The following is a 25,985-nucleotide window of genomic DNA, read 5'->3' as shown; positions in this document are numbered from 1 at the left end:
TTCGAGAGGCAAGCAAACTGTCAGAATGCCAGTTGCTTCACCAGGGCAAGTTTGTCTTACATAGACTTTCTCTGCCAATGCAAGCCACAGACAAACAGTTCCTCCTGGCTTTGAAATGAAAATTCATTTTCCTCCTAAATTGGTTCATTTGCATACTCACCTTATAATTTTGCATTTCAGGCATGGTATGTTAGCAAACTCCTGGGAAGGAGCAATATATTTAAAAATAAATAAAGATCACACAAGATTTGGGATGTCCTTTGATTTTTTAATCAATAGTGATTAGCCAGGGGAAATGTCTAAGAAAATATTAATTATAAAATGCAAGATTTTAAGACAGAAAACTGCCACTAGCAACCTTGAGTATTAGCAATTACCCAAGAGATGTCTCCTGGGCTCCCAGCACATGTCAATGATTTTAAAAGAAACCAGGTGGGGGTCTTTGAGCAGATAGAAAAACACATTTAACATTACCAAGTAGACTCACCTGATTCCCATTCCATGAACCATTTTAAAGGGCTGGCAGTTCATAACCCACAATAATGTGCAGTTGTTTCATAGTTTCTCCACGGGGGGGAGGTTTAGGATGAAAGGAGGAAATAATAGAGGGATGAGCTTGGCATGTGGGCAGAAGGTGACATGCCTATGGAAGAGAGATGGGGGGAATGGAAGGGAAAGATGTAGAAGACTTGTGGAGGAACAGGCATAGCTGTGTGACTCAGTATTTGTGTGGAAAGCAGGATCAGACAGCAGAAGAGTAGGCTTAGACAACCTCTGTTCTCACTTCAGAAGTATATGTCCCCAACTGGCTGGCATGGCTCAAATGGAAAAATAGGATATGGAAAAAGAGAGTGCTAGCATCAGGATTCTTTCTTTCTTTCTTTGAGAGAGTTCCAGCCAAGTTGCTTTCAGTGGGCCCTTTTAAATTGAGAATGCCCCACACCTCTCAGGCCCAGCACCAACTGATGGCAGACAAGTGAATATTTCATATGTGGGCCTCCTTTGTTTCTCTTCCCCACTCCTTCAGAAGACTACTTAATAAGCTTCTTCAACTATATATCTTTCCCTGGCTCTTTGGGCCAAACTATGCATTACAAATATCATTATTGCTAACGGACTTACCTTTTCTTTTAAAAATAACAGCCATGAGTGAAGACAACCTACTTGTGCCCGTGGCAGGGAGTGAAATGGTGTGCCTGTGTGTGTGTGTGAGAATTTACCAAGCAAAAAAAAGACCCCAGTTTATTTTCTTTTTCCTTGTCAAAGAGCAGCTGTGGGGTGAGAGGGTGATCTGGATTAAGGCCATGGCTTAACCCATTTACCCTTGTTAAGGGTAAAGTCCCCTAAAGTCCATACCAACATGGCCACTACTATTAGAGTAAATTCATGGTGTGTGGAGATAGATGGAACCTTAGAGGAACAATACAAAGGCGGTTCACACAATTATAACTAGGGCTGGCCAAGTGTCCTACATGCTTCTGTTTGGTTTGTAATTACATATAAGAGAAACAACAAGATTGGAGTGGGAGGAAGTGCTCCTCTGGGATAGAGGAGCTAGGTTGGATGGTTTTGTCCTACTCAGCTCTCATGGCCAGCACTTTGCTGAGGTAGGGGGAAATCGCTGTCCAACCCAGCTCCTCTCTCCCAGATGAACACCTGCTCCCCCTCCAACCTTGTTGTTTCCCTCACATGCAATCACAAAACGGGACCACACACAGCACCCAAACTAGTGTAGGACACTTGTCCAACCCGTTAGAATAGCATGAACTGCCTTACTATATAGTGAGTGAGTCTACATGAATGGCTATCTATGGGGGTACAACACCATGGTTTTAATTTTTTGTAATAGTACACAAATGGTGGGGCCTTACTCATTGGTAGAGTATCTGCTTTTTATGCATAAGGTCTGAGATGCAATCTCCGGCAGCTTCCTATATTCCTCTGATTTTAGAGGATCTTCTGATTCCTCAAGTGGCTCATATTAGCTGTTTTTGTCAGACAAGCCTCCATGGTTTCCCAGTTATGTATGGTAACCCATCAGAAGTGCAATGAAGCCTATTGTGTGTTTTTTTTAATCATTTGCATTTTTTTTTCCTACTTGTACTTGAATCTTCAAAAGAGAGGGGTTGTCAACCACTTGTAAGGTCATGATATATCACTGGGCTGTGTTTTGCTCATTGGGTCACAAGCTGTGTAGGTTTGTTGTAGCTGATACACCTTAATCTCCTGACTGAAATGATTCTATCAGCTGTAGTTTGTACCATATTTTGTTTTTATCAACTATGTTGTTTTTATTAATGATCTTCACTGGTTTTATATATTAACTGTGGGTTTGGGTGTGTGTGTGTGTGTGTGTGTGTGTGTGTTTGTAAGAATGAATCATGAACTGCCTGAGACTTTTGTAATAAGGCAAGTTTTTTTTAAATGAATTCACATTGTTTTGCTTTTGATAAAATTGGTGTTAGTGTAGAGTTATGTGAAATCTGCAAAATTTCATTAGTTATTAACATTCCTTCAGTGTTCATTGAAATTCCTGTAGATGTTTCATTTGAGGGGTATCTTGATTCACCTCAAATTTAACTTCAGATGCAATTTGGAGGCAATCAATTATTATGAGCTACAGTAGTTTCTCCATTTTGAATGGCCATGCCACTTTGCATCTCTTTGGTATAGATGAGGTTTATTACCATGACAAATCCTAAGGATATCATTCTGTTCTATGAATTTCCCTTCTCACTCCTAAAGTTGTCCAAAATAAGTAATTTGGAAAAATGTATTATTATTATTATTTATTATATTGCATTTATATCCTGCTTTTCCTCCAAGGAGCCCAGAGCGGTGTACTACATACTTAAGTTTCTCTTCACAACAACCCTGCAAAGTAGGTTAGGTTGAGAGAGAAGTGCCTGGCCCAGAGTCACTCAGCTAGTATCATGGCTGAATGGGGATTTGAACTCGGGTCTCCCCGGTCCTAGTCCAGAACTCTAACCACTACACCACGCTGGACTGGATTGCACTGATGCTGTGGTTGTCAGATAGAGGTAAGGAAAATAGCACAGCAGGAAATGGGTAAGCAGCCAGGACAAATATACAATTTGCACAGTAGAAGTGTTGCTTCTTGTATGGAGCTTTTAAGGCATTTACGTTCAGATAGCAATTCCTGGGAAATCTGACACCTTTTTCATCAGCAGAGGCTTTGAATCAGCAGCCATAATGGCACTTCCAAAAATGATAAACTTTCTTATGGTGTGGGGAAAAAATGTTATTTTAGAACACATTTTCTAATCGATGCTTTTTTGGGTGGCACCCTTTCAGACCTACAGCTAAAAGCTTTGAGGGATTTTCCCAGGAGCGGTGAAGTCTAGAAAATTGTGGTGTGTGTTTTTTAAAAAGAAAGCTCTTACAATATTTTGATTACTGCATTCCATCTACAGACCATTACCTTGACCCATAGATCTATCAGTGCATAGCATTTCATGTATCTGCAGGAGGAGGAAGAGTGTGCTTATTACTTTATACCCATCCTAGCATAGGGAAATACAGGGGACGGTTCCACTAGCCAAGCAGCAGCGTACTGCTATATTTATGGATCCCTGGGCTGCCCCCTACCACTGCACTGCATACCATATCAAACTAGGTATACTATGTTGTGGATCCAAAACTTGTTTCCATTTATCAGCTTATTAATACAGCACTAAAAACAACAGAAAACAGCCTTCATATTACATACCAAAATGAAGATGTTTCCCTTAAGGTGGAGTATTGTAGTGACTTTAAACCTAGTGATATGCTTGAAAATATCTTTATTGATACATCGTTTATTCTGCGTGGCCAACAGAAGTTAAAAACAACAATTTATTACACTGAGATTTCCAGAAGAAAATGAGACATTTTTGACACACACAAAGTCTATGCAGTCATATTAAACCATGGAGTATAAGGAATATATTTGAGAACTTCTTGTTGTTTGATATCCAGATTATAACTTTCTTTAGATTTATGTATACAATATTGAGTGAAGCTTTGATCCAATGTACATCCCAGCAGGAATAAAGTGGCTTAATTCCACTGAGTGAGGTCAGTCAAAGCTATATCAGTACAAATCAAGGCTATACCTAATCTTCCTCACCACTAGAGAATATGTCAAATTCTCCATTTTACAACACTGTTTGTGGATTTCTTTAGTCTAACAATGGAGATGCAATTGGTATAAAAATCAATACTAAGAGTGCAGGTGGAGGCACTAGTTTAGACTTAAGTTGTGAAGGATAGGAATCTGCAGAACTGATTCGAAAGCAAACTGGACCACCATGGGCCAGTTCGAGCGGTTTGATTGTGAACTGCTTGAAGCTGGTTCATTAAACAACCAGCCGAGCCAATCGGTTTGACCAAACTGGTTTGCATATCCGGGTTGGTCCAAATTTGGACCAAATGGTCTGTGCACACCCCTAGTGGGGGACACAGAGGACAACAGGGTTCAAAGGCCTATTCTTCACTTTCTCCCTGCAATCTAAGTTCATTTCTCTATTAGCTGAGCTCCGATATTGGAAATGAGGCGAACAGAGGGTGGGGGAGATGTCTGGAGAGGAGTTGTGGGAGGAAATGTAATGGGGAGGGTTCAACATTACCTAACCATGCACCCCTTTTCTATATTTAAATTGCACTCTACCCCCTTTATATATGATTGGGGCAGCCCTGCACTTAAAGGGCTTATATACATATTTAATGGTTTATAATAATAGCCAATGTATAGAATTAGTGAGCTAGTCACACACTTATAGGTGCTCCTGGTGATAGGGTCTGAGATCGAGGGTTTAGAGATGGTACCCTGGATACAAGAGCCCCTGGTGGCGCAGTGGTAAAACTGCTGCCCTGTAACCAGAAGGTTACAAGTTCAATCTTGACCAGGGGCTCAAGGTTGACTCAGCCTTCCATCCTTCCGAGGTCGGTAAAATGAGTACCCAGAATGTTGGGGGCAATATGCTAAAATCATTGTAAACCGCTTAGAGAGCTTTGGCTATAGAGCAGTATATAAATGTAAGTGCTATTGCTATTGCTACTTGCTGCCTTCCCAAAAGGACACCCATGAAGGTCAGCTAGAAAGGTTTTTCCCCTCATGGTAATCTTTTAAAATATACAATTGCTCTTAATTTTACAGTGCAACTCAAGCCTCAGATCTTTAAGATTTTGAATTTTATGCTAGTGGGTTTTGACCGGGGTGGGGGCTATTATTCAGCTTTTAATGGTGGTTGTGCTTCCTGGAATGGGAAATCTCAAATTCCAAAGTAATAATGATGATTTTTTTTTAAACCTTTCTGCCATCCCTACGCAAATTTGAGAACAGTTACTGTGTGTATTAGCATATGACTGTCAAAGTACAGAATACATTGCTTTAGATATTTCTTCTCTATGGTTCTTTCAGTGGCTTAGTTGCCACGGTGTTTGTTGGCATGTGGCTGTCTCCTCTCACAAGTGACCTAGACAGATTATGGTGCTTCTGAGCATTGTCCTTATCAAGTCTTGCAATAGAAGTCGGCGGTTCCCGAAGCTCACTTGGCTCCATATTCACAATGGCAGTAGGTTCCACAAACACATCATTTGTCACAGAATCTGGCATTCGAAAACCAGAGGGGGTTGGATATGGCCCACTTGCAGCCTCACTCAGGCCATCATTTGCTGTTGGAAAAGCCCTCTGAATGCTCGCTGGAACTGTCACAGCTGCTGTGCCCTCTGGGAATGGTAAGTTGCCCTGATTGGATCCAGCCTGGCCTGCTGGAATAAGTCCCTCCTGGCCATCAGGGAGGCCTTCGGACTGGCCTGAAGGCAACAATCCTCCTTGCATGCCAGGTAGAAGCAACCCAGCAAAAAGCTGTGAAAGTGGTCCCTGTGGCAGGGAAGAAGCAAAGGAATACATGTCAGGTTGTTAACACGCTAGCAAGGTACACAGAGGGTCACTTTGGACATTATGGAGAAAAGAAGAACAACAGGGAATCCTGGTGGTTTATACTTCCCATTGCTAGTTTCACCATGGTGCTTTATAATGGTACTTTTAATTTTTTTTAATTTTATTTATTTAGTTAGTTTATATACTGCCCGACTCCAAAGGCTCTAGGTGGTTTACAAACACAATAAGAACAGAATAAAACCGACTATTAAACAATTAAAATTTAAAACATTCAAAGATTACCGCAATTGAAAAATTTAAAACAATTAAAAATTTAAAACAGAGAATATTAAGAGCCTCACTTTAAAAAGTGTATCTTAAGGCCTCTTTTAAAGGTTGGTAAAAAGGTTAAGCCACAAATGTCTATAGGGAGCGCATTCCACAGCCCAGGAGCAGCTATAGAGAAGGCCCGCTCTCAAGTTGCTGCCAGACAAGCTTGCAATATATAGAGATGGATCTCTCTCTTGATTATCTTAATGTGCGGTGGGGATCATGCAGAAGAAGACGCTCTCCCAGGTAACCTGGTCCTAAGACATTTAAGGGCTTTAAAGGTAATTATTACTAGCATTTTGTATTTTGCCCGGAAACCTATTGGCAGCCAATGCAGTTGCTTTAAAATAGGCATAATACGGTCTCTCTGAGAAACCCCGGAGACCAATCTAGCCACCACATTTCGAACCAACTGAAGTTTCCGAACCACATACAAAGGCAGCCCCACACAGAGTGCATTGCAGTAGTCAAGCCTAGAGGTTACCAAATCGTGCACCACAGTTCTGAGATAATTATCTTTATGGAGCGGACATAAATGTCATATCAACCGAACTCGACAGAAAGCACTCCTGGCCATGGCCTCAACCTGAGAAACCAGAGTGGAGCCTGGGTCCAGAAGCACTCCCAAGCTATGTACCTGTTCCTTCAGGGGGAGTGCAACCCCATCCAGAACAGGAAGATCTATCATGTCCCTTGAAATATGACCATGAGTACCTCCGTCTTGCTTGGATCCAGCTTCAATTTATTATCCCTCATCCAGTTCATTATTACCTTTAGGCAGGCATTTAGAGGGGCTATGCCATTTCCTGATGATGATGTCATGGAGAAATAGATAGAGGTATCATCAACATATTGATAACACCCTGCTCCAAATCTCCTGATGATCTCACCCAGCAGTTTCATGTAGATGTTAAAAAGCATCAGAGATAGGATGGAGCCCTGGGGGACACCATACAATAGCTCTCGTTTCAGAGAGCAACTATCTCCGAGCAACACCATCGGGAATCTACTGGAGATATAGGAACAGAACCACTGCAAAGCAGTGCCACCTAGAGATGTGCACGAACCAGCGATTTGGCTGGTTCAAAGGTGGGGGAATATCTTTAAGGATGGGGAGGGTGCTCTTACCCCTCCCACCACATTTCCCCTGCCATTGCTGCCTTTTAAAATGTCCCGGTGGGGCAGCAGTGTACCTCCTTGCTGCCCCAGTGCCTCCTCGGGCTGGAAGTGCCCAGTGCACATGTGCGATGTGCGCATGCACACTGGACACTTCCAGTCACTTCCTGTCCAAGGAGGCACAGGGGCGGCAAGGAGGTACGCTGCCACCCCGCCGGACCACTTTAAAAGGCAGTGTCGGCGGGGGAAATGCGGCAGGAGGGATAAGAGCACCCTCCCCCATCCTTAAAGATATTCCCCCCACCTTTGAACTGGCAGGCACCAATTCCGTGCACACCTTTAGGGCCACCTATTCCCAAATCCCCCAAGCGATTCAGAAGGATACAATGGCTGATAGTATCGAAAGCTGCAGGAAGGTCCAAAAAAACCAACAGAGTCACACACCCTCTTTCCATTCCTTGGTAGAGATCATCCATCAGGCCAGCCAAGGCTCCACCCCCTGCCCGGAGTTGATCAGCCACCACCTCTCAATTACTTTGCCCTCTGAAGGGAGGCTGGAGACTGGCCTATAGTCATCCATCACCAAGGGCTCTAGGGCAGGCTTCTTAAGTAAAGGTCTCACAATTGGCTTCTTCAAACATGGAAGCATCCTGCCCTCCCTCAACGAGGCATTTATGATGTCAACTAGGTCATCTCTAACAACCTCCCTGATAGATGTTATAAGCCACATTGGGCAAGGATCCAAAGGACAAGTAGTAGGCCAAACACCTCTGAGGAGTTTGTCCACATCCTCAAGAGTCACAAATTGAAAGTGATCAATTCTGTTTGAATCAGAGAAGATACTGGACACCTCGGCAGTTGACCCTGCCATAACCGTGGAGTCCAAATTGGCTTCAGTGTAAGAGATTTTATCCGCAAAATAGTTGTTAAAAGCATCACAGCGGGATAATGAAAAATCCAGATCTATGTTCAGAGAAGAGGGAACCTGAGTCAACTCCCTCACAACTCTAAACAACTTCACTGGACGCAAACTTGCGGATGCAATACGTGAGGAATAGAATCACTTCGCTGCACGTATTGCCACAAAATAAGCCTTCAAATGGGCTCGTGCAGTGTCTTATCGGATTCAAATCGAGTCTTCCTCCACTTATGCTCTAGTCTTCCCCTTGCCACTTCAGCTCTCATAGCTTTTCAATATACAATGGAGCTAGTTTCAAAGCAGAGTGGAGAAGACACTTAAGGGCTATAGTGTCTACTGCCCTGGTAATCTCCCTGTTCCAGGACTCCATCAGAGCATCAACAGAATCACCAGCAGAACCAATCCTAAAACCTTCCAAGGCCTCTTGGAACACTATAGGATTCAACAGCCTTCTTGGGCAGACCATCCTAATGATTCCTGCACCCCTGAAGAGGTGGGTTGTGGCCATGAATCTTAACCAGATGGTCATCTGTCCATGACAATGGAGACACTCTAGGAGTCTTCACCCACGGAACACCACCCAGATCTGAGCAAAAGACGAAATCGAGGGTGTTACCAGCAGTGTGTGTTGGCCCCATAACCAGTTGGGATAGGCCCATCGTTGTCATGGCCACTATGAACTCCCGAGCTGAACCAGACAAGCCAGCCCTGAAGTGAACATTGAAATCACCCAACACCAAAAGCCTTGGCGACTCCAACACATTTACATTCACAGAGAGATGGTTTTGATGGGGTGGGGGTGGGGACACAAATTCTGAATTTTCTGAAACGGCAGACATTCCCTTAGTGTGCATTCTGAATACTGCTTCTTCAAGTCATGGGGATGGGCATACAACCAGGCTGGTCACTGATGCCACTTGCCCACTGGAAATACTGTTCCCCGCCATCCTAGATTTAGAGGTTTCAACAGATATTGTTCATGTTTTAAAGTCTGTTTCACAGCCATAAGGGCTAGATACTTGTTTTTATTTAAATGAAATCTGTAATTCTCAGGCTAAATTCTGCACTGGTATCAAATTCATCAGTTTTTCTGCATTTGAGTAAAAGTCATCTAGCCCTGACCATAGCAACCTGGAATACCTCATCATTCTCTTGGGCTGACTTGGACGCCATTGAAGTCAGCATGTCACACCAGCCAGGCGGATTAGGAACAACTTGGTGTTTGAACAGCCACATTATACAATTAATGTACAAGTCAAGGAGTGAGGTATTTACCATTTCTTCAGAACTGAGCACTGCACCCTAGAGCCCCAAGCAAGGGAAAGGGAGGGAAACAGAATCAGCAAAAACAGAAAACAAAATTATATTTTTTCAGCTTTTAAAAAAATAGTCCATAAAGTACTAACTTTGAACAGTTATAAATAAATAATCAGACTTCTGAGACTAATAGCAGCACCTACTATTTCTGTTCTGCTTTTTGAGCATTCAGAGTACTACATATGTATCACATTATCTCATTTATCCTCACAGCAACCATCTAAGGCAGGTCAGTATTATTGCTGCCATATTGCAGGCAAGGAGCTGAGACTGAGAAGGAATGGCTTGCCTAGTGAGATAATGGCAGAAATAAGATTAAAGTAGAAATTCCCTGGGTCACAACTCAATTTGTTAGCTACACCAGCTCCTAGTTATTCAACATAAGTCAATTCTAACTGATATCTGCTTTCAGTAGCTTTCATAAGAAGACAAACACCCTGTTGTATGTAAGGGAAGAGAAATTATTTCCATGATTTCCCATACCATTTCCCTCAAGATCTTGTTGTGAGGATGAACATCTCTAATAAACTATGCAAAACTATTATTCAAGTAAAAAGAGAAGTCATTTTCATTTCAAAAATCCAAGTGATTAATTACACAAAAATCATTTTGCCTCACATCTTACCTGTGGCCCCATTTGTGCAAATATAATTGGAAGCATCTGCAAAAAAAGGTGTAATAATTATATTTAGGTTATTAAGGTAGTTTTGGTTAATTATAGATAAACCTGTTGGGGAAACTATCATGTACTAATTTGAGGATACTGTACAGCTGTCTGCTTTCCTTGTTCATTGTTGAGTTAATGGGCGAAGAAGCTGTTTAAAAAGTGATTATAATGCCATGAATTGATACGTTAATGAATGTGTGTCATTTTGCCCAAATAACTAGTATTTCCCTGGGGAAAATTTAAAAGTAACAGTTTCTATTAATGTATTTATTTGGATTTGTATGTTGCCCAAGCCTAAGGGCTAAGAGTAGATTGTACCAGAGGTTGGAGCTGCTTTAGCACTAGCATTATACATTTGATTATACACCTGTAAATACCCCCAAGATAGTACTATTCACACTTGCCTGAGGTAAAAGCTGGGTTTAAAAAAACCATTTAGATTAATCCTGTGGGTAATATAGCCATAGGCAAAGACTGACAGGGCTTCGAAACCTTTACGTGCTATGACAAAGAGTGATTCTTTGGCAGGTACAACTTGCCACGGAAGAGTGAGAAAAGCTGCATCTGCCAGAATTCCCTCATTTGCAGAACTCTTCAAGGCATAGGAGTTGTGTTCTCCCTTGTATTTAACCACTCAATCTGTAGCCAGCCTGTTCAAACTACTGCTGTGCTGAATACCCCTGCCCCATTTTAACTGAACTTTATTGCTGTCAGAAAAGGCAGAGGATAGTCAGAATCTCTTTAAACTCAAAAAGTCCATGGCAGTGAAGGCAGTCGCCTTAGCAGGAGCACTTCAAGCACTGCTGCTCTTTCCAGAGACTGGCTCCTGGTGGCAGCCATTTTTTCTGCCAGAATGCACTGTAGGACTGATGCTTTGAGCTGCTGCCACTGCCGCCACCAGTTTTTTCAACTTTGAAGAACAATTGAACAGTAAGACTAAGATAGGACTACTTCGTCATGCCCCTCTGCCCCAGAAAAGTTTGCAGGACCATTACAGAAGTATGGCCATTTCCCCCCAAACCCAGCCCTGGACACTGGTGACCCAAAATGCCCAAAGTAATTTTGCTGAAACATTTTGGATCATATTTATTGCGACTGATACCAAATACCTATGCAAATACTGCTAGAGCATAACTACATTGGTTCTCTCTGAATTAATAAATATTAAAGGAATATTTATGCTACATGTTGGTTGAACTGCCCCCTGCAGGATTAGGCAGCAGGGAGATGACACATTGGTGAGAGATGTGCCTTCCTTCACCATGTGATTACAGCGGGCTGGTGAAAGGATAATCTAACAAGCACATTATCTCAGTAATCCACAATGCCTGTACAGTAGGTCCCATTGTACCTCCTACCTGATTCCTTTCTGGGTCCCATTACTCACTCTCACCCCTATCTGCTGAGGCCCAGGAAGGAATAGCACAGGTGGCCTAGGGGTAGCAATTTCTCCCTCTGCATTAATGGCAGGGGCGTATCTAGGGTACGGCAGGCAGGGCACGTGCCCTGGGTGCCATTTGAAGGGGGGTGCAATTTTTCAAAAATTTAAAAAATGGCTGCTGAAAATAAAATGGCCACCGTGCATGCTCAAAGGGCCTCTGTGAGGTCCTATGCCAGGCCTTGCAAAGGCCATTTGAGCATGCGTGTGGCCTTTTCCCCCCCAGTGGCCTTTTTTTTTTTAATTAAAATATATTTTTTAAAAAAATTTAAAAATGCCTCCCACACATGCTCAAATGGTCCCTGTGAGGCCGTAGAGGCCAGTGGAGGGAGGGGAACATTTGCACAGCCCCCCCCCCCCACAGCCTTTAGGAAGCCCCCCGAAGGGGCTACAGGTAAAAATAAATAAATAAATAAATTTAATATAATATGTCACTGTACACATATTTAGTTTGGCACTATGTACAGAGAATCAGGGCTTGTGAATACTGAGCTGAAGCTTATGAGCTAGGATTGTATTCATTTGATCTTACTTTGATTCTTGTGATAAGTGAGTTAAATGTGATGTCTTAATAATATGGCTATTAATGGTGAATTTGTCTTTGAATAAGTGTGAAATCCTTAGTATTAAGGCCAACTGGGAGTTTCTTGCTCTCTTTCTCTCATTTTAACTGTCTTTCTAGAATATATTCCAAGCAATGACACAACTTACTCTGCATATCCTTTTCAGAGTGTCTGGGAAAAGTCAAATTCTCCATTTATTCTTAAAACCTATGTAATAGTATTTGGGTATTTCATGAGCCCCAGCATGCTGAAATTTGTAGTTTTCCAGCATTTTTTGGTCTGTCTACGTCCACTGCTAAATAGTTTTTAAAATATTAAAAGATTAATGAGCCTGATTTGTATTTTTGAGCTGATATTATGGTAAAGTTATCTGAAAGATGGGTGTCAGATGTTTGGACAGGGGGCGCAATTTCAGTGCTTGCCCTCGGTGCTATTTTCCTTAGATATGCCTCTGATTAATGGTAAAGATGGGTTGCTTAAGCTGCAGGATGGATCACTTCATTATCGACTGAGGAGAGCGAGCCTAAGTAAAAGAGAACAGCATCTAGTAAGATCATGGCTCAAGCGAACTTTGAATCAGGGACTTCCTGCCTCATAGTTCACACTGTACCATTTCTATTACCATCACTTGTCCCTCTCACCCCACCCACCACATGTAGTGCACTTGTAGATAGAGGTGAAAGAAGAAAATAGTAAGTTAATACACACAGATCTCATGAAGTTGATGTAGTTAGTTAGCATGGAAGTTTAATTTGAGAGATGACTGGGAAGTTAAAAAGAGGAGTACACTTGAATCCCATCACCTGCACCAGTTCCAACATAGGGAGGCATTGCCTGCATCAGCATAGACTCTGTGGTGCAGACAGTAATGGACTGGTCATCATGGGCTATCAGTCAGTTTAAAGTGCTTAAAAAACAACAACTTACTGGCTGCGGTGGCAGCAGCTGTTGGGGAATAGTCATCCCACCTCCTGCTACTACAGGTAGTAGTGTGCACGGATCGGTTCGGAGGCCATTCTACTGGCCTCCGAACCGGTCCGGACAAGGGGTGGTTTTGGTTCGGGAGGGTTAGGGGGGGGGTCCATTAAGGGCGGGGGGGGCTTTACTCACCCCTCCCGCGCTTTGCTGCTTCGGCGCCATAATTAGTTTAAAAAATGCGCCGTAGAATCCCTCGCCGCTCCGGGGCTCCTTCTTGACTTCAAAATCGGGCGGCAGGATACTTCCCTGCCGCCCCCAAAGCCCCCTCAAGCCATTTGAGCTCTTTAAATCTCGCCCCGGACCGAGTGCTAAAGCGCTCGGGCGGGCGGAGGGGAGATGTCCGTCCATCCACCCGCCCCCTTCCCTGCCTTCTGCGAAGTGCAGGGAGCCTTCTGCGCGCGCGTGCGCAGAAGCAGGGAGCCTTCTGCGCGCGCGCGCGCAGAAGGCTCCCTGCACTTCGCAGAAGGCAGGGAAGGGGGCGGGCGGACGGACGGACGGACATCTCCCCGCCGCCCGCCCGAGCGCTTTAGCACTCGGTCCGGGGCGAGATTTAAAGAGCTCAAATGGCTTGAGGGGGCTTTGGGGGCGGCAGGGAAGTATCCTGCCGCCCGATTTTGAAGTCAAGAAGGAGCCCCGGAGCGGCGAGGGATTCTGCGGCGCATTTTTTAAACTAATTATGGCGCCGAAGCAGCAAAGCGCGGGAGGGGTGAGTAAAGCCCCCCCTCCCTTAATGGACCCCCCCACCCCAGTGCCGAGCCGCAGGTCCGCGGTCCGGTGCACACCCCTAACTACAGGCAGTGTCTGGGTGGAGGGTAATGCTCCTAATAGTGCAGGAAGCTACATAGAAAATAAAGAAGTGTTTAAAGCACAAAAAGAGGAAAGGGGGCATTACTTTGCCCAGTTTAAAAATAAATATGCAAAGCCTCATTGAGAGTCTCAGCACGTGGCAAGAAGACCTGTTAAGTATTTTTATTTCTGAGAAAAACATGGCTGCTGAATGAGAGACGGTTTTATGCTGCAGTGAAATTTACCTCCTGTCCAGCAAACTCTCATCATTAGAAAACACTGCTAGCTGATTTTTAAGTAGTTGCAAGAATGTGCTTATTTGGGGCATTTGTCAGACAAAATGGGCCCTGAACCAGAAGCCCTAAGAGCCAGGCACGAGTTCCTTACTCACAGCACTAACGGGAGAGCTGGTAGGAAGTGAGAATTGCAAGACTCCTGGCTCTTGAAGCCAGCAGATAGAATCCTCTGGGCAGAGAAGAGGTCAAGGGAGCAGGAAGAGTCAATCACATTTCCCTTCCTCTTACATAATCTCCTGGGCCAGTTGTTTAGACTTCAGTCTACAGTAAGCAGATCACCTGGGGGCAGGAAAGCAAACTGGCTGTTCCCTAGCATATCTGTATCCTACTTCATCTGCCTGCAAGGTAAGGGCACTGAGTGCCTGATGTTATCAGGGTATTTTTCAAGTCTCTCTGCAATGCTAGGCAATGGATTATTTTTAAATCTGCATATATATTTTAATAATATACAATGGAGAAGTTTAAACAAGAAACAGGAGAAATGGCAATCCTCCCAGCTGGCATATTCCTCTCTCCTTTAGAATGTATTCCTTATTTAAAGCACACCACATAACCAATAACCCTTATTTTAGGGCAGTATGGCTCCTTGCAATACCTATTAAGGCTATTCTCATGATCGGCTAAAATTGGGCTAGGGGAGCCTAGCCTGATTTTAGCAGACCGTGAGGAACACTGGGCTCACAAGCGAGTCCGGTTGCCTCACAGCAGATTACCCACTTAAGAAGCCCTCCCCTTAGCCCAGGTTAGCGGAGTTAGCACTCCGCTAACCTGGGCTATAAGATCATGTGTTGCCGTGGCGCAGCTCTGCACTGTGGCAACTCACGAGGAGACCCCTGACCGGGAGGCTAAAAAGCAGCCTCCTGGCTCGGAGGTCTCTCCAGCATGCTCTGTGCACTTGCGCAGAGCATGCTGGAATTCTCGGGGGCTGCACGGCCCCCAAACTCCCAAGCCCCCGCTGGTTCTGTGACAGAGCCGGCAGTCATGTGGGCAGCCAATCCGGCCACCCTGGGAGGGCTAATGATCGTCTGCAGGGCTAATGATCGTCTCCCCGCAAACCCTCTGGAGGCGGGTCTCACCGATCGTGAGACCCGCCTCATTATGTACACCCTGCATCTCTCCGATGCAAAAGGGACACACCCTTGAGTCCTTCTAGCAATGTCCATATATTTGCGAAGCATGCCCCATACACCTTCTGTTGCACATTCTTAAAGGCTCATTTCTCCAAGTGCACTAACTTACTGTGAAATAGCTTGTCCTGCTCTGACTAAAAGCCAACAGGGTATTTGTCCTTTTGTGTTACAGAAAATGCTAGAAAAACTTTGTCATCCTATAATGTCAAAAGCAACTCCTAAAGCTGCAGCCTGTGGACTCTCAGGTGGTGGACTACATGGTGCCTTAGTATAGGTGTGCATTACGTGTATGTTAAATGTTATAAGTTTATTTGGTCACTGACCAGCAAATTACATGTATGTGCATTAGAAACAAGAAACATTCCCACCCCAACCCCATTCAGAGAGTTAACTTTTTGAGATTAAAAAGAGAAAGAATAGCACCTCTAGCAAATCACACAAAATCTTCCCCCAAAGCAAAACAAGTCCAGTGATTTACCAAGGGCAGTTATCAGAAAATAGCAGCATCTGGCACATACTGTAATAATACATATATGCAATTCCAAGGAAGGAGCAGCAGGGAACCAGAATATGAAGAAAGGACAGGAAGTGAGGAAGGAGACAAAGAGCCAGTGACCCGCTCTCCCCACCGACAATCCAGCGCCAAGCCCTGGGTGGCCAGCCCACAGCACTACGGGCTCCGTCACAGAGCCGGTAGGGGCGGCGGGGATCGGGGGCCACCTGGCCCCCGTAAGTCCCAGCATGCCCCATGCAAGTGCGCAGAGCATGCTGGGGAGACCCCATGAGGCCGAGAGGCTTGTTGTAGCCTCCTGGTCGGGGGTCTACTCGTGTGTGGCTATGGTGCGCAGCCGCACCAGCACACGCTCAACTAAACAGGGTTAGCGGAGCGCTCAGTCCGTTAACCCCGTTTAAGGGGAGGGGTGTTTTGTGAGGTTTGCTGCCGGGAGCCACACGGCTCCTGTGGCAGCACACGGCCAAGGGGAATCAGGCTAGGCTCCCTTCGCCCAGTTCCTCCTGGTCATGGGAATAGCCTCAAAGCGAGTTTGGGGGAGTGTGAGCAGGTGGCATAGAGAGAAGTGCAGGCTTTGCAGTAGTTCTCTATGCAGCTTTCTTTAATCAATGATGGTATTTATGTTCAAAATCTCTCTACTGCACTGCGGTATCAGTATAACTTGAAACACAGGTGATAATAACCTTTTAATGTTTTCTGAGCAAACAAAACTATTTCGGCCAAAATGATTTCGTCTTATCAGAATAGCATTACATAAATAAATCTTAGTCCCAGCTGACACACACTGTGACCAGGGGTTGGGGGTGGGTGCTTAAGTCTCTTAATCAATAACAATCTTGCGGTGATATATAAAACAACATACTTTTTAAAAAGCAAACAAGAGCTTACATATTTCATATCTATTGGTAACATCTGGGCTAGTGATAGCATCTGGGCTAGGTTGAAAGCAGAAATGGTCTGTAACAGAAACAATGCATAAGTTTTTCGAAAAGATTATTGCAAGAACATTAATAGTCATAGCATATCAAAGCATAATTGGGTAGGCGAAAAATTAGTGAGACACACATTTCATGATCATTCATGAAGCATTTTCTGAAAATTGTAAGTGGTTTCATTTTAGGATAGCATGCTTCTTTGTGACAAAGTTGAAACCCTTCACCTGATTCCATTTACGTAGGTCTATGAGATTAAGCCAGTCTTGTGGTAGTGAGCATGAATACGAATATGACAGATATTCATATACCACTTTTCAACAAATGTTCCCAAAGCAGTTTCCATCGATATAAATAAATAAATAAAATGGCTCCCTGTCCCCAAAGGGTTCACAATCTTAAAAAGAAACATAAGATGGACACCAGCCATAGCCACTGGTGGGATGCTGTGCTGGTGATGGATAGGGCCAGTTGATCTCCTCCTGCTAAATAAGGAGAATCACTACATTAAAAAGGTGCCTCTTTTGGAAATGGTAGTGAGCATGAATTGTCCCCTCTGCTAAGCAGGGTTGCTTTGGTTTGTATTTGACTGGGTGACTACATGTGAGCGCTGTCTGCTGTAAGATATTCCCCTCAGGAGATGGGGCTATAGCTCAGTGGCAGAGCATCTGCTTTGCATGCAGATGGTCCCAGGTTCACTCCCTGGCATCTCCAGGTAGGGCTTCTGCCGGTAGCCATGGTGAGCTGCTGTCAGTCAGTGTAGACAATACTGAGCTAGATGGTCTGACTTGGTCTAAGGCAGCTTTCTGTGTTCCTAGGTATTGCTCAGAATACCATGTGTATACATCCAGCTACATTTGAGGTAGGGACAATATAAATGCAGTCTTTGATGAAACATATCCATCAACACGTCCTTCCCTCCCTTCAAGACAATTATTCCCAGACTGTGTGCTAGGAAGTTCTAATATCCTATGAGAGGGGCTCAAGTATGCTTTAAAGCAGGGGTTCTCAGACTTGAGTCCTCAAATGCTGTTGGACTACTGTTCTCATCATTTGGCCCCTCCATTTGTAAGGATTATGCTTATCTTAGATGGATTGATAGACAGATACAGCGATCGCTGCCTGCAGCCACCTCCAAGTCTTCATGTGGTAGTGGTGTGGTGCAGCAGCTGTCCTGGGGCCTAGCCAGGTAAGAGGGGGCTCATTGAGGGCAGTTTGCCAAGGGCTCCCTAAAACCTGGAAAAGCCCATGTGAAGTGTATCTCCAATTTTTATCCAGATTTAAAAATGGGAAACACTGATCTAAGCAGTGGCTAAACAAAATTACCGATGACATCATCTCATTCACGTCTCCTCTCTTTGCCTCATATAAATGATGGGAGGAGGGCAGGGAGATGAACAATGTTATGATATGCTATTATGGGTTGTTTGTGTTAGATGATCATTACAAGGAAAAGAGAGGGAGAAGAGAGATAGTGTGGCAGCAACTTTGTGTCTCTGAGGTCTAGTTTGACTCTTGGTGACTATATTATTTGGAGTCCTTGTTTTCATAATATTGTTGAGTGGTTTCATAATGTGTATACCACAGCCATCAGAATACAGTATGTACTTCAATTTTACTCAAAATGGCCAAAAGAGATTTTCAAAAGATGGTGAATGTTGATTACTTGTTGAAATAAAATGACATTAAAATCTCACTGATACATAGGAAAAGCACAATGTATTTCTGCCTTGCTTTTAGGATGGCAGAAGTGAATCTCTAAATATTCCATAGTAATTTAAAAAGCATTCTTACTTGTAGGTTTGGAACTCCCAATTCTGATGGGATTTGTGGAAAAATCACTGGGAAATTTGCAAATGGCCATTCAAATGGAGTAACCTGCCAAACATGTTAAAGAATCAAATTGGTTAACAAGTTCTTTAAAAATATAATCTTAATATTTTTAAAGAGCCTGTTCCTTAAAAGCCAGTTATGCTGGAACAATATCAGTGAATAATATGAATAACATAGCTTGAAATATATACAAAAGTATTTCCCATATTCTTAGTTGAAATCTAGGACGTAGTCAGCCATTATGAAAAATATTTGGCCTAAATGTATTTGTTCAGTAGTTGGTTCAGCTGAAATGGAGATGTGCACGAAATGAATTTTTCTATTCATTTTGAATTCAAATCGAATTCCAAAAATTTATTTCAAATTCAAATCAAATTTGAATCTGGTCCAAAAATTCAATTTAAATTAATTTGACCCTGTTTTGGTGCCTTTTAAAATCAATCAGGGGCTTGAATGGTTTAGAAAAGGTGCCCAACAACTCTTGAATTGAACTCAGATCAAATTTTGAAAATTCAATTTGAATTCAAATCGAATTGCCCTATTAAGGGGTGATTTGGTTTGAATTCAGATCACTCAGATAAACCAGATCTGAGTCAAATCAATTCAAAGTTGAATCAATTTGCATATCCCTAAGCTGAAATCAATGCAATTTAGTTTTAAGTAAATTAGTTTAGAATAAGAGGATTTACCTCTTCGGTCTCATAGATCCCTAGTTCAGTGGACTGGCAGGAATTTCCAAAACCTTTCTAACCTAGTTCTGAATAAGATTGATCCTATTCATCTGAGTTGCTGCCTTAGAGGTACTGTATGATATATGATGCCTTAGAGGTATTCATGTATTGCCATAAATCCAGAACCATCAAGTTACTTCCAGCACATGGACATCCTCCTCCATATACAGTACCAAGGGACATACCTGAAATGCTTACTTTGAAAATCCAGTGCTTAATTTTAAAATTAAAGGACTCCTAATTTTAACCTTTTTCATTTCCAATTTTAACCTTTTTCAACACAGTCAGTTTTGAAGCACAAAGAATTGCAAGACTAAGGACAGAATTATCTTCACATATTGCACCCAGGTCTCTTGTGTTGAGCTAGACAGCAGATGTGTGTGTAGTCAGCTATAGCAATAACAGAAACTTCATTGGTGAAGGCAGCCAGGCACCACCATCTCTCTAGAATTTGAGCCACTATATCAGATTTGGCTGCTTCTTGATGTTAAACCATAAGGCCAGGGATTCTGAACTGTGAGTTTTCTGCCCGCCCACAGTGCCCTGTTTAATGGACCTAGGCAAAAGCGTTCTACTGGGCCATTCTACCACAGGTCAGATCGCCTGCTGTATGGAGACTGGCAGCTGGTACTGATGGCTAATTTATCTCTTCTCTCAGCACTGTCAAAATGGTGGTGCTAGCTACCATAGCAACAAGCTGCACAACAATGATAATATGTTCCATAGGACAAATTATTTCTCGCTTACCTCATTTGGCAGGAGATTCATTAATGTATTCTGATCTGGAACCAGTTTTGCTGGAGGCAGTCCAACCCCAGGTTGTGGTCTTTGCTACCATCAAGAAAGAAAAAGAAATTAATAATGAAACATAAACAAATAAATAAGGGTTAAATTTGCTCATTATTTTTCATTTTTAGGGAAAGCCCTCCTCTTGGAGATTTTTTTATTTTATTTAAAAACCTGTACTTTCCTCCAAAAGTGTTGTTCTGATACTTTCTTGTAAAGAAAAGCAACCAATATTGAATTGTGCTTGTAGTGCTGAAACCTATAACATCAACTGATGAAGCTAGTGTGAGGTCCTGGAATGTTGTTCTGAAGCATTCTTACTTCTGAAGGAGCAATACTGTCAGAGTGTGTTTGCAGCCCAGCTTCTCTGAAGGCAGTGCAGATTTTCAGATTAACTGATATCAAAACTTCTCACCAGATCCTACAGAGAGGGGTAGCTTTTTGGAGCAAGCTGAGGGCTAGAAAGAAGTTCCAGAAAGTAAAGAAGCTCTGAGGCAGGAAGACCCAAAATAAGGAGACTGGAAGAAAAGAACAGAGTAGCAATGTCATCAAAGTTCATAAATTCCATGGTTTGGGAAATGAACCTTGGTGGCTTGTAATGAATACTTGCTTTCAATCTGAGGTGAGAATTATTTGTTTAGTAATTTAAATGAATTACTTGTTTTATGCTTTTCAGCCTCAGGCCACATGCTTTTGAGGAAGGAAGTGTGGCTAAATGCTCATTGATCTATGGATTATTGCAAAATTGAATTATTATTAATAATAATAATAATAATAATAATAATAATAATAATAAGGTACTGTTGTATTCTATCCAGTATATTAGATGCTTTGCTGTTTAGAAGCTTGTCCCAGTGGGGATCCTGGGGGGGGGGGGGGCAAGGTGGAGTCAGAAAGGAAAATGGAAGGGAAGGAGAAGGAGAAAACGGAGTTGTTTCTGAATAAACTCTTAGTTAAATCTATATAAGATTACTTTGTGTTTGTGAGAGAAGCAGCTATAAAACAGGTACTTTTTTCCTTTCTTTTATAACTCTGGGTCGGAAACCCCAATATAGCTCTTTGGAATTTTGTTACTTTTAAATTTTATTTATAATAAATAAATAACCCTTATAAACCCTTATAAGTCTTTTTGCTTCCCTTGAAATTCCTGAGATGTTTCCTCTGAGCAACAACCCAATTAGCTTTGAAATTTTAATTTAGGTGAAAATCAGTGGCAGCTTTAGTTAGATCAAAGCCCGTGCACAGGAACACAGAACTGAACTCATTGGCCACATGCACATGTAATGTGGAATGACATGTCTAATGGACCCACGGTTCCCCTCCCCCTCTCCCCCCGGCTCTGCCATCTGAATTCAGACATAACAGAGAGCAAGACTGCAGAGAGAAGGGAAAACTGGCTACCTGAGCTTCCTTGCTGATTGAAGGACAGCCCCAACAGTCAATAGCAGCTGGAGTGAGGGAGGGAGGAACTTCCTCCCTCAACTCTGGTTGTAGAACAGCCAGACTGTGGTGCCGCATTCAGACATAATGCAGGCACCACTTAACTGTAGGTCCAAGCAGCGAAACTCACCACAAACCAAAGATACAAATCACAGTCTGGGGGAGGAAAGTGCAAGTCCATTTTCTATCAGAACTGCAGTTGCCCACATTCGGATGTACACAAATTGTAACCAGAGGCCCCTTCAGCTCCGGTTTCGTGTTACGTCCGAATGTGGCCAGTATATCATATGTACCAATTACTTAAAAGTTTGTGAAACATCACATTACAGCACAGTTAAAACACGAATTTCTTTACCAACTTATACTTCAATGATTTTTTTTAAGGTTATAGCAGTACCTGTGTTTGCTTTGGAGTGTTTCCCATAGCTTTGTACTTTTGCAGCAGTCTTAATATCTGGCAATTGAATTGTAGACAGTTTCATGCAATATGTAACATATTTGAATTCTTCATCATAACAGAAATGACATAAACCATTCATATGGTATGACATGCAATTATTTGCAAAGATTCTCTCATACTGTAGCTATTTTATTATACAGATTTAAGCCCGGGAGATATCTTATTTCAAGTGAAAACAATCTTGAATGTCAGACCAAGAGAAAAACAAAATAAATTTTTTACTAAAGCTTCTGGAAGTATTCAAGTTGGTTAAAAGGAGGAGGGAGGTTATAAATGGAACAATATTACTCTTGTATATCCAAATCTTGCTCAGCACTTAATGATTAGGTAGAATTTTCATTACCAATGATGATATGTTAAAGAATCAGCTAAATATTTGCAGGAAGTACTACATTCCTGAAACTCTTGAGTATTTTTCGAAGTATCTGTTTTGGCTTCAGTTCTGCACACAGGCTGCTCAAATCCCAACAATATCAGTATAATTAAAGTTGCTTAATTATGCACAGGATTGTAGCCTTATTGATTTCTTTACCCTTATCCTTTCCCTCCTCCCTGTTTCTTGATTTGGTTTTAAATATAATTTTAAAAGGCTTTTCTAACAAACAAAGCATGTATACATTCCTTTACTGCTTACTTCTCTGCTGTTGCTCGTAGCAAGGGTTCTACCAAATTGGTTCACCTGAGGAAGGAGATAAATTCCAGATGTAGTACAGCCAAATATATCTACTCTTAACAAAGTAGTTACCATATGTATTCTAGGATCCTTAAGACCAAGACAGAATAAGATTTGCTTTATCCTGAGTACTTATGATGGGGCATATCCTTCCAATACCTATGGCACTGCACATTTAAAACTGTGACATTACATCATAGTTAACGTCATCACATGCAAAAATGTGTCAAAAGTCAAAGAGCCAGAGAAATGGGAAATCATATAGCAGAAGAATTGCAAATTATGTGTTGGCATAAATTAGCTGAGGAAATTCTTTACCAGATGCTAATTAGATGCATTCACACAGATCTGCACAGGGGCTACTTAGTGTTGTATTTATACCCGCCAATGCTCTTAGTATTGGTAATTCACACATTTTTTTAAAAAAATCCCAGGTTTATAAAAAACATTTCCAGGTTGTCTAAAGATGTCATATTAATCATTAAGGGAACAGGTCCGTATTATTCTTACACACTCAGCTTTTAAAGTGCAGTGTTCCCACATTTTAATATCAGGGGGTAAATGTGTCTCAGCTGTCAGAAGTTTGGGAAACATAAAATGCAATCCATATACATGATGCTTTACACAGTAACATAACAAAAGGGGGGGGGCGCGCGCAGGGGATTCACTGCCCCAACAAGGTTACACTTCCTCTCTTCCTCTCTCACTCCATCTACTTAAGTAGATGAGTATAATGTGTATACACATTAAGTGTAACGTGTAAGAGTGTACATATGGAATGCAACACAAGAGTAGTGTGCAGAAAGATATTCCAAAAGTTTGAAAACTATTCAAACACATACGCACACACTTTGACCTCACTGTTTGCCTGCTTGATTCACTGAGATATCAAACTTCTTTGGGTGATTCCTGATAATTTAAAGCTTTGAAATCTGGTACACATTAAATCAAAAACATCTCGATGCCCAGAAAAATCTGAGAAAAGGGAAACTTCTACACGTGTCCTTCAAAAGGGGGATTCAAGCTGCACTTCCATATTATTTATTAATTACATTTCTATACCGCCCCATCCAAAGGTGGTGCACGACATGTAAAAAACAAACACCATTTAAAACAAACTCCTTAAAACAATATAAAAACAAATTTAAAACAGTTCAGAGCCATTTAAAACCAATTTAAAATACTTAAGAACAATTAACCTTAAAAGGCCAAGCCTTCAATTTAAAAACCTTAGAAGGCCAGGCCTTTGTTAAAGTATTTCTAGGTCATTCCAAAAGCTGAATTCTGGCAGGTAAATATGTTGCCTGAAACTAGAATCTAGTTACTAGATGTTAGAAAAGTCTGAAGTGAAGACATTTGCAAGTCTCCCTTTCAGGGAGCAAATATTATCCCACCCCAAATAGTTCAGGTATTTGTAAGCCACCCAGAAAGCATACATTTGGTGCAGCCGGCATTCTGATTCCTATGCTGGTCTGAAACTGAGACCTTTGTAAGTCACTCCCTAGAAATGGAAGCAAGAAAAATTCCCCAACATGGTTAAGGTATTTCCAGGCCTTCCAGAAAACTGGAATGTGGTATGCACAGAGCCCAAGAAACACTACACACACACACACACACACACTCAGTTTACTTTACTTTAGCTTACTAGAAGTGTATGTCTCCCAAACAAGTGAGCTCAGTAAATTAAACGCTACTTACTGGTAAGCAGAATGTCAGTCCCAGAAAAGAAAGAAGCAGAATTACAATCTTCATGTTTCAAATTGGTACCTGCATGAAGGAATCAGAAATCTGTTTTTTCCCCTTCTGCCTTTTAGATGTCATAATTCACAATGCAAATTTCTACCTTGGCATTATAAGCAGCTCTTACCGTGCTGTGGTACTGCAGATTCAGAAAAAAACAATCAAAACATTCAGGCCCATCCGTTCTCTTGAAGCACTTCTCTCTCAGTGGCTGCAGTGTTTTTGAGATGCAACTGTTTCCTGCATGCATTTAAGCTGTCTTCTAAGTGGGCAGTCATCAGAGCAGAACCCACATGAAGTCATTAGTGTTTCACGCAATACCCAACATCTTATTAGCATCAAGTATCATTATGTCGCAGAATGTCTGTGGTTATTGAGGCAAATCTTTTCTTACCAAGATGGAACGGAACGGCATCAGTGCCAGACTTAGGCATGAGCTGGGTAGGCTACAGCTTGGAGCTCACATTATGAGGGGCCTCTGAATTTAAAAATAATTGATTGCATTTCAGCTTTACTTAATGTATTTTCATTTAAAGATATGTCTAATGCAAACAGGCTTATCGCAAAAGAACTGTCTTTGCTTTTTGTTGCATCTTTGCCAAGTAAAAATAAAGTATTTTCATCATCCTTTTTGTTAGAATAATCACTTTTTTGTAACGCTATTGGGCAGGGATGTAACCACCTAGTGGTGCAGCGGGGAAAGTAACCTGCCTTGAAAGCAGGAGGCTGTTGGTTCGAATCCCAGCTGGTGTGTTTCCCAGAATATGGGAAACTCGGCAGCAGAGATATATATCGGGCAGCAGCGATATAGGAAGGTGCTGAAAGGCATCTCATACTTCGCGGGAGAAAGCAATGGTTATTTATTTAAATTGAATAAATAAAAATAAATAATAAAATAAATAAATCCCTCTTGTATTCCAACAAGAAAACCACATGGCTCTGTGCTCACCAGGAGTCTTTATTTTATTTTATTTTATTTTATTTTATTTTAGTTATTTATTTATTTCATTTTATATCCTGCTCTTCCTCCAAGGAGCCCAGAGCGGTGTACTACATACTTAGGTTTCTCCTCATAACAACGCTCTGAAGTATGTTAGGCTGAGAGAGAAGTGACTGGCCCAGAGTCACCCAGCAAGTATCATGGCTGAATGGGGATTTGAACTCGGGTCTCCCCGGTCCTAGTCTGGCACTCTAACCACTACACCATGCTGGTGATTTGACATTGACTCAACAGCACAACCTTTCCTCTTCCTTACTGGGCCTTCTAAACTTGACATACTTTAACACCTCAGCCTGTCATAATCCGACCTTGAACAACATAAGATATAGAATGATCTAAACAAAGCTAGACATGCTTTTCTCAAGAGAGACCTTACCTCAGTGGGAGACAGGGGCACCACATTGCTTACACACCAATGCAGTTTAGACCAAAGGTGATTATTCTTTGAGAGTAGC

General features: G+C 42.2%; 2 protein-coding genes across 2 annotated transcripts in view; one reads left to right on the top strand and one right to left on the bottom strand.

The window, feature by feature from the left end:
• Window positions 1–25,985, top strand: part of LOC128346393 (uncharacterized) — a 231,906-nt gene that overhangs the window by 170,868 nt on the left and 35,053 nt on the right. The gene's annotated exons all lie outside the window — the stretch shown is intronic.
• AMTN (amelotin) lies at window positions 3,781–24,891 on the bottom strand. The gene is made up of 10 exons (XM_053299650.1): window positions 24,658–24,891; window positions 24,489–24,557; window positions 22,752–22,796; window positions 22,055–22,111; window positions 20,179–20,262; window positions 18,662–18,745; window positions 16,824–16,892; window positions 10,192–10,227; window positions 9,525–9,551; window positions 3,781–5,884 (listed from the first exon to the last, which is right to left on the bottom strand). Exons 2-10 carry the CDS (start codon window positions 24,540–24,542, stop codon window positions 5,408–5,410), a joined length of 933 nt encoding a protein of 310 aa, XP_053155625.1. The 5' UTR covers window positions 24,543–24,557; window positions 24,658–24,891; the 3' UTR covers window positions 3,781–5,407.

The sequence above is a fragment of the Hemicordylus capensis genome, chromosome 2 (assembly GCF_027244095.1).
Source record: "Hemicordylus capensis ecotype Gifberg chromosome 2, rHemCap1.1.pri, whole genome shotgun sequence".
Taxonomy (NCBI): Eukaryota; Metazoa; Chordata; class Lepidosauria; order Squamata; family Cordylidae; genus Hemicordylus; species Hemicordylus capensis.
This window is presented reverse-complemented; position numbering and strand designations above follow the sequence as displayed.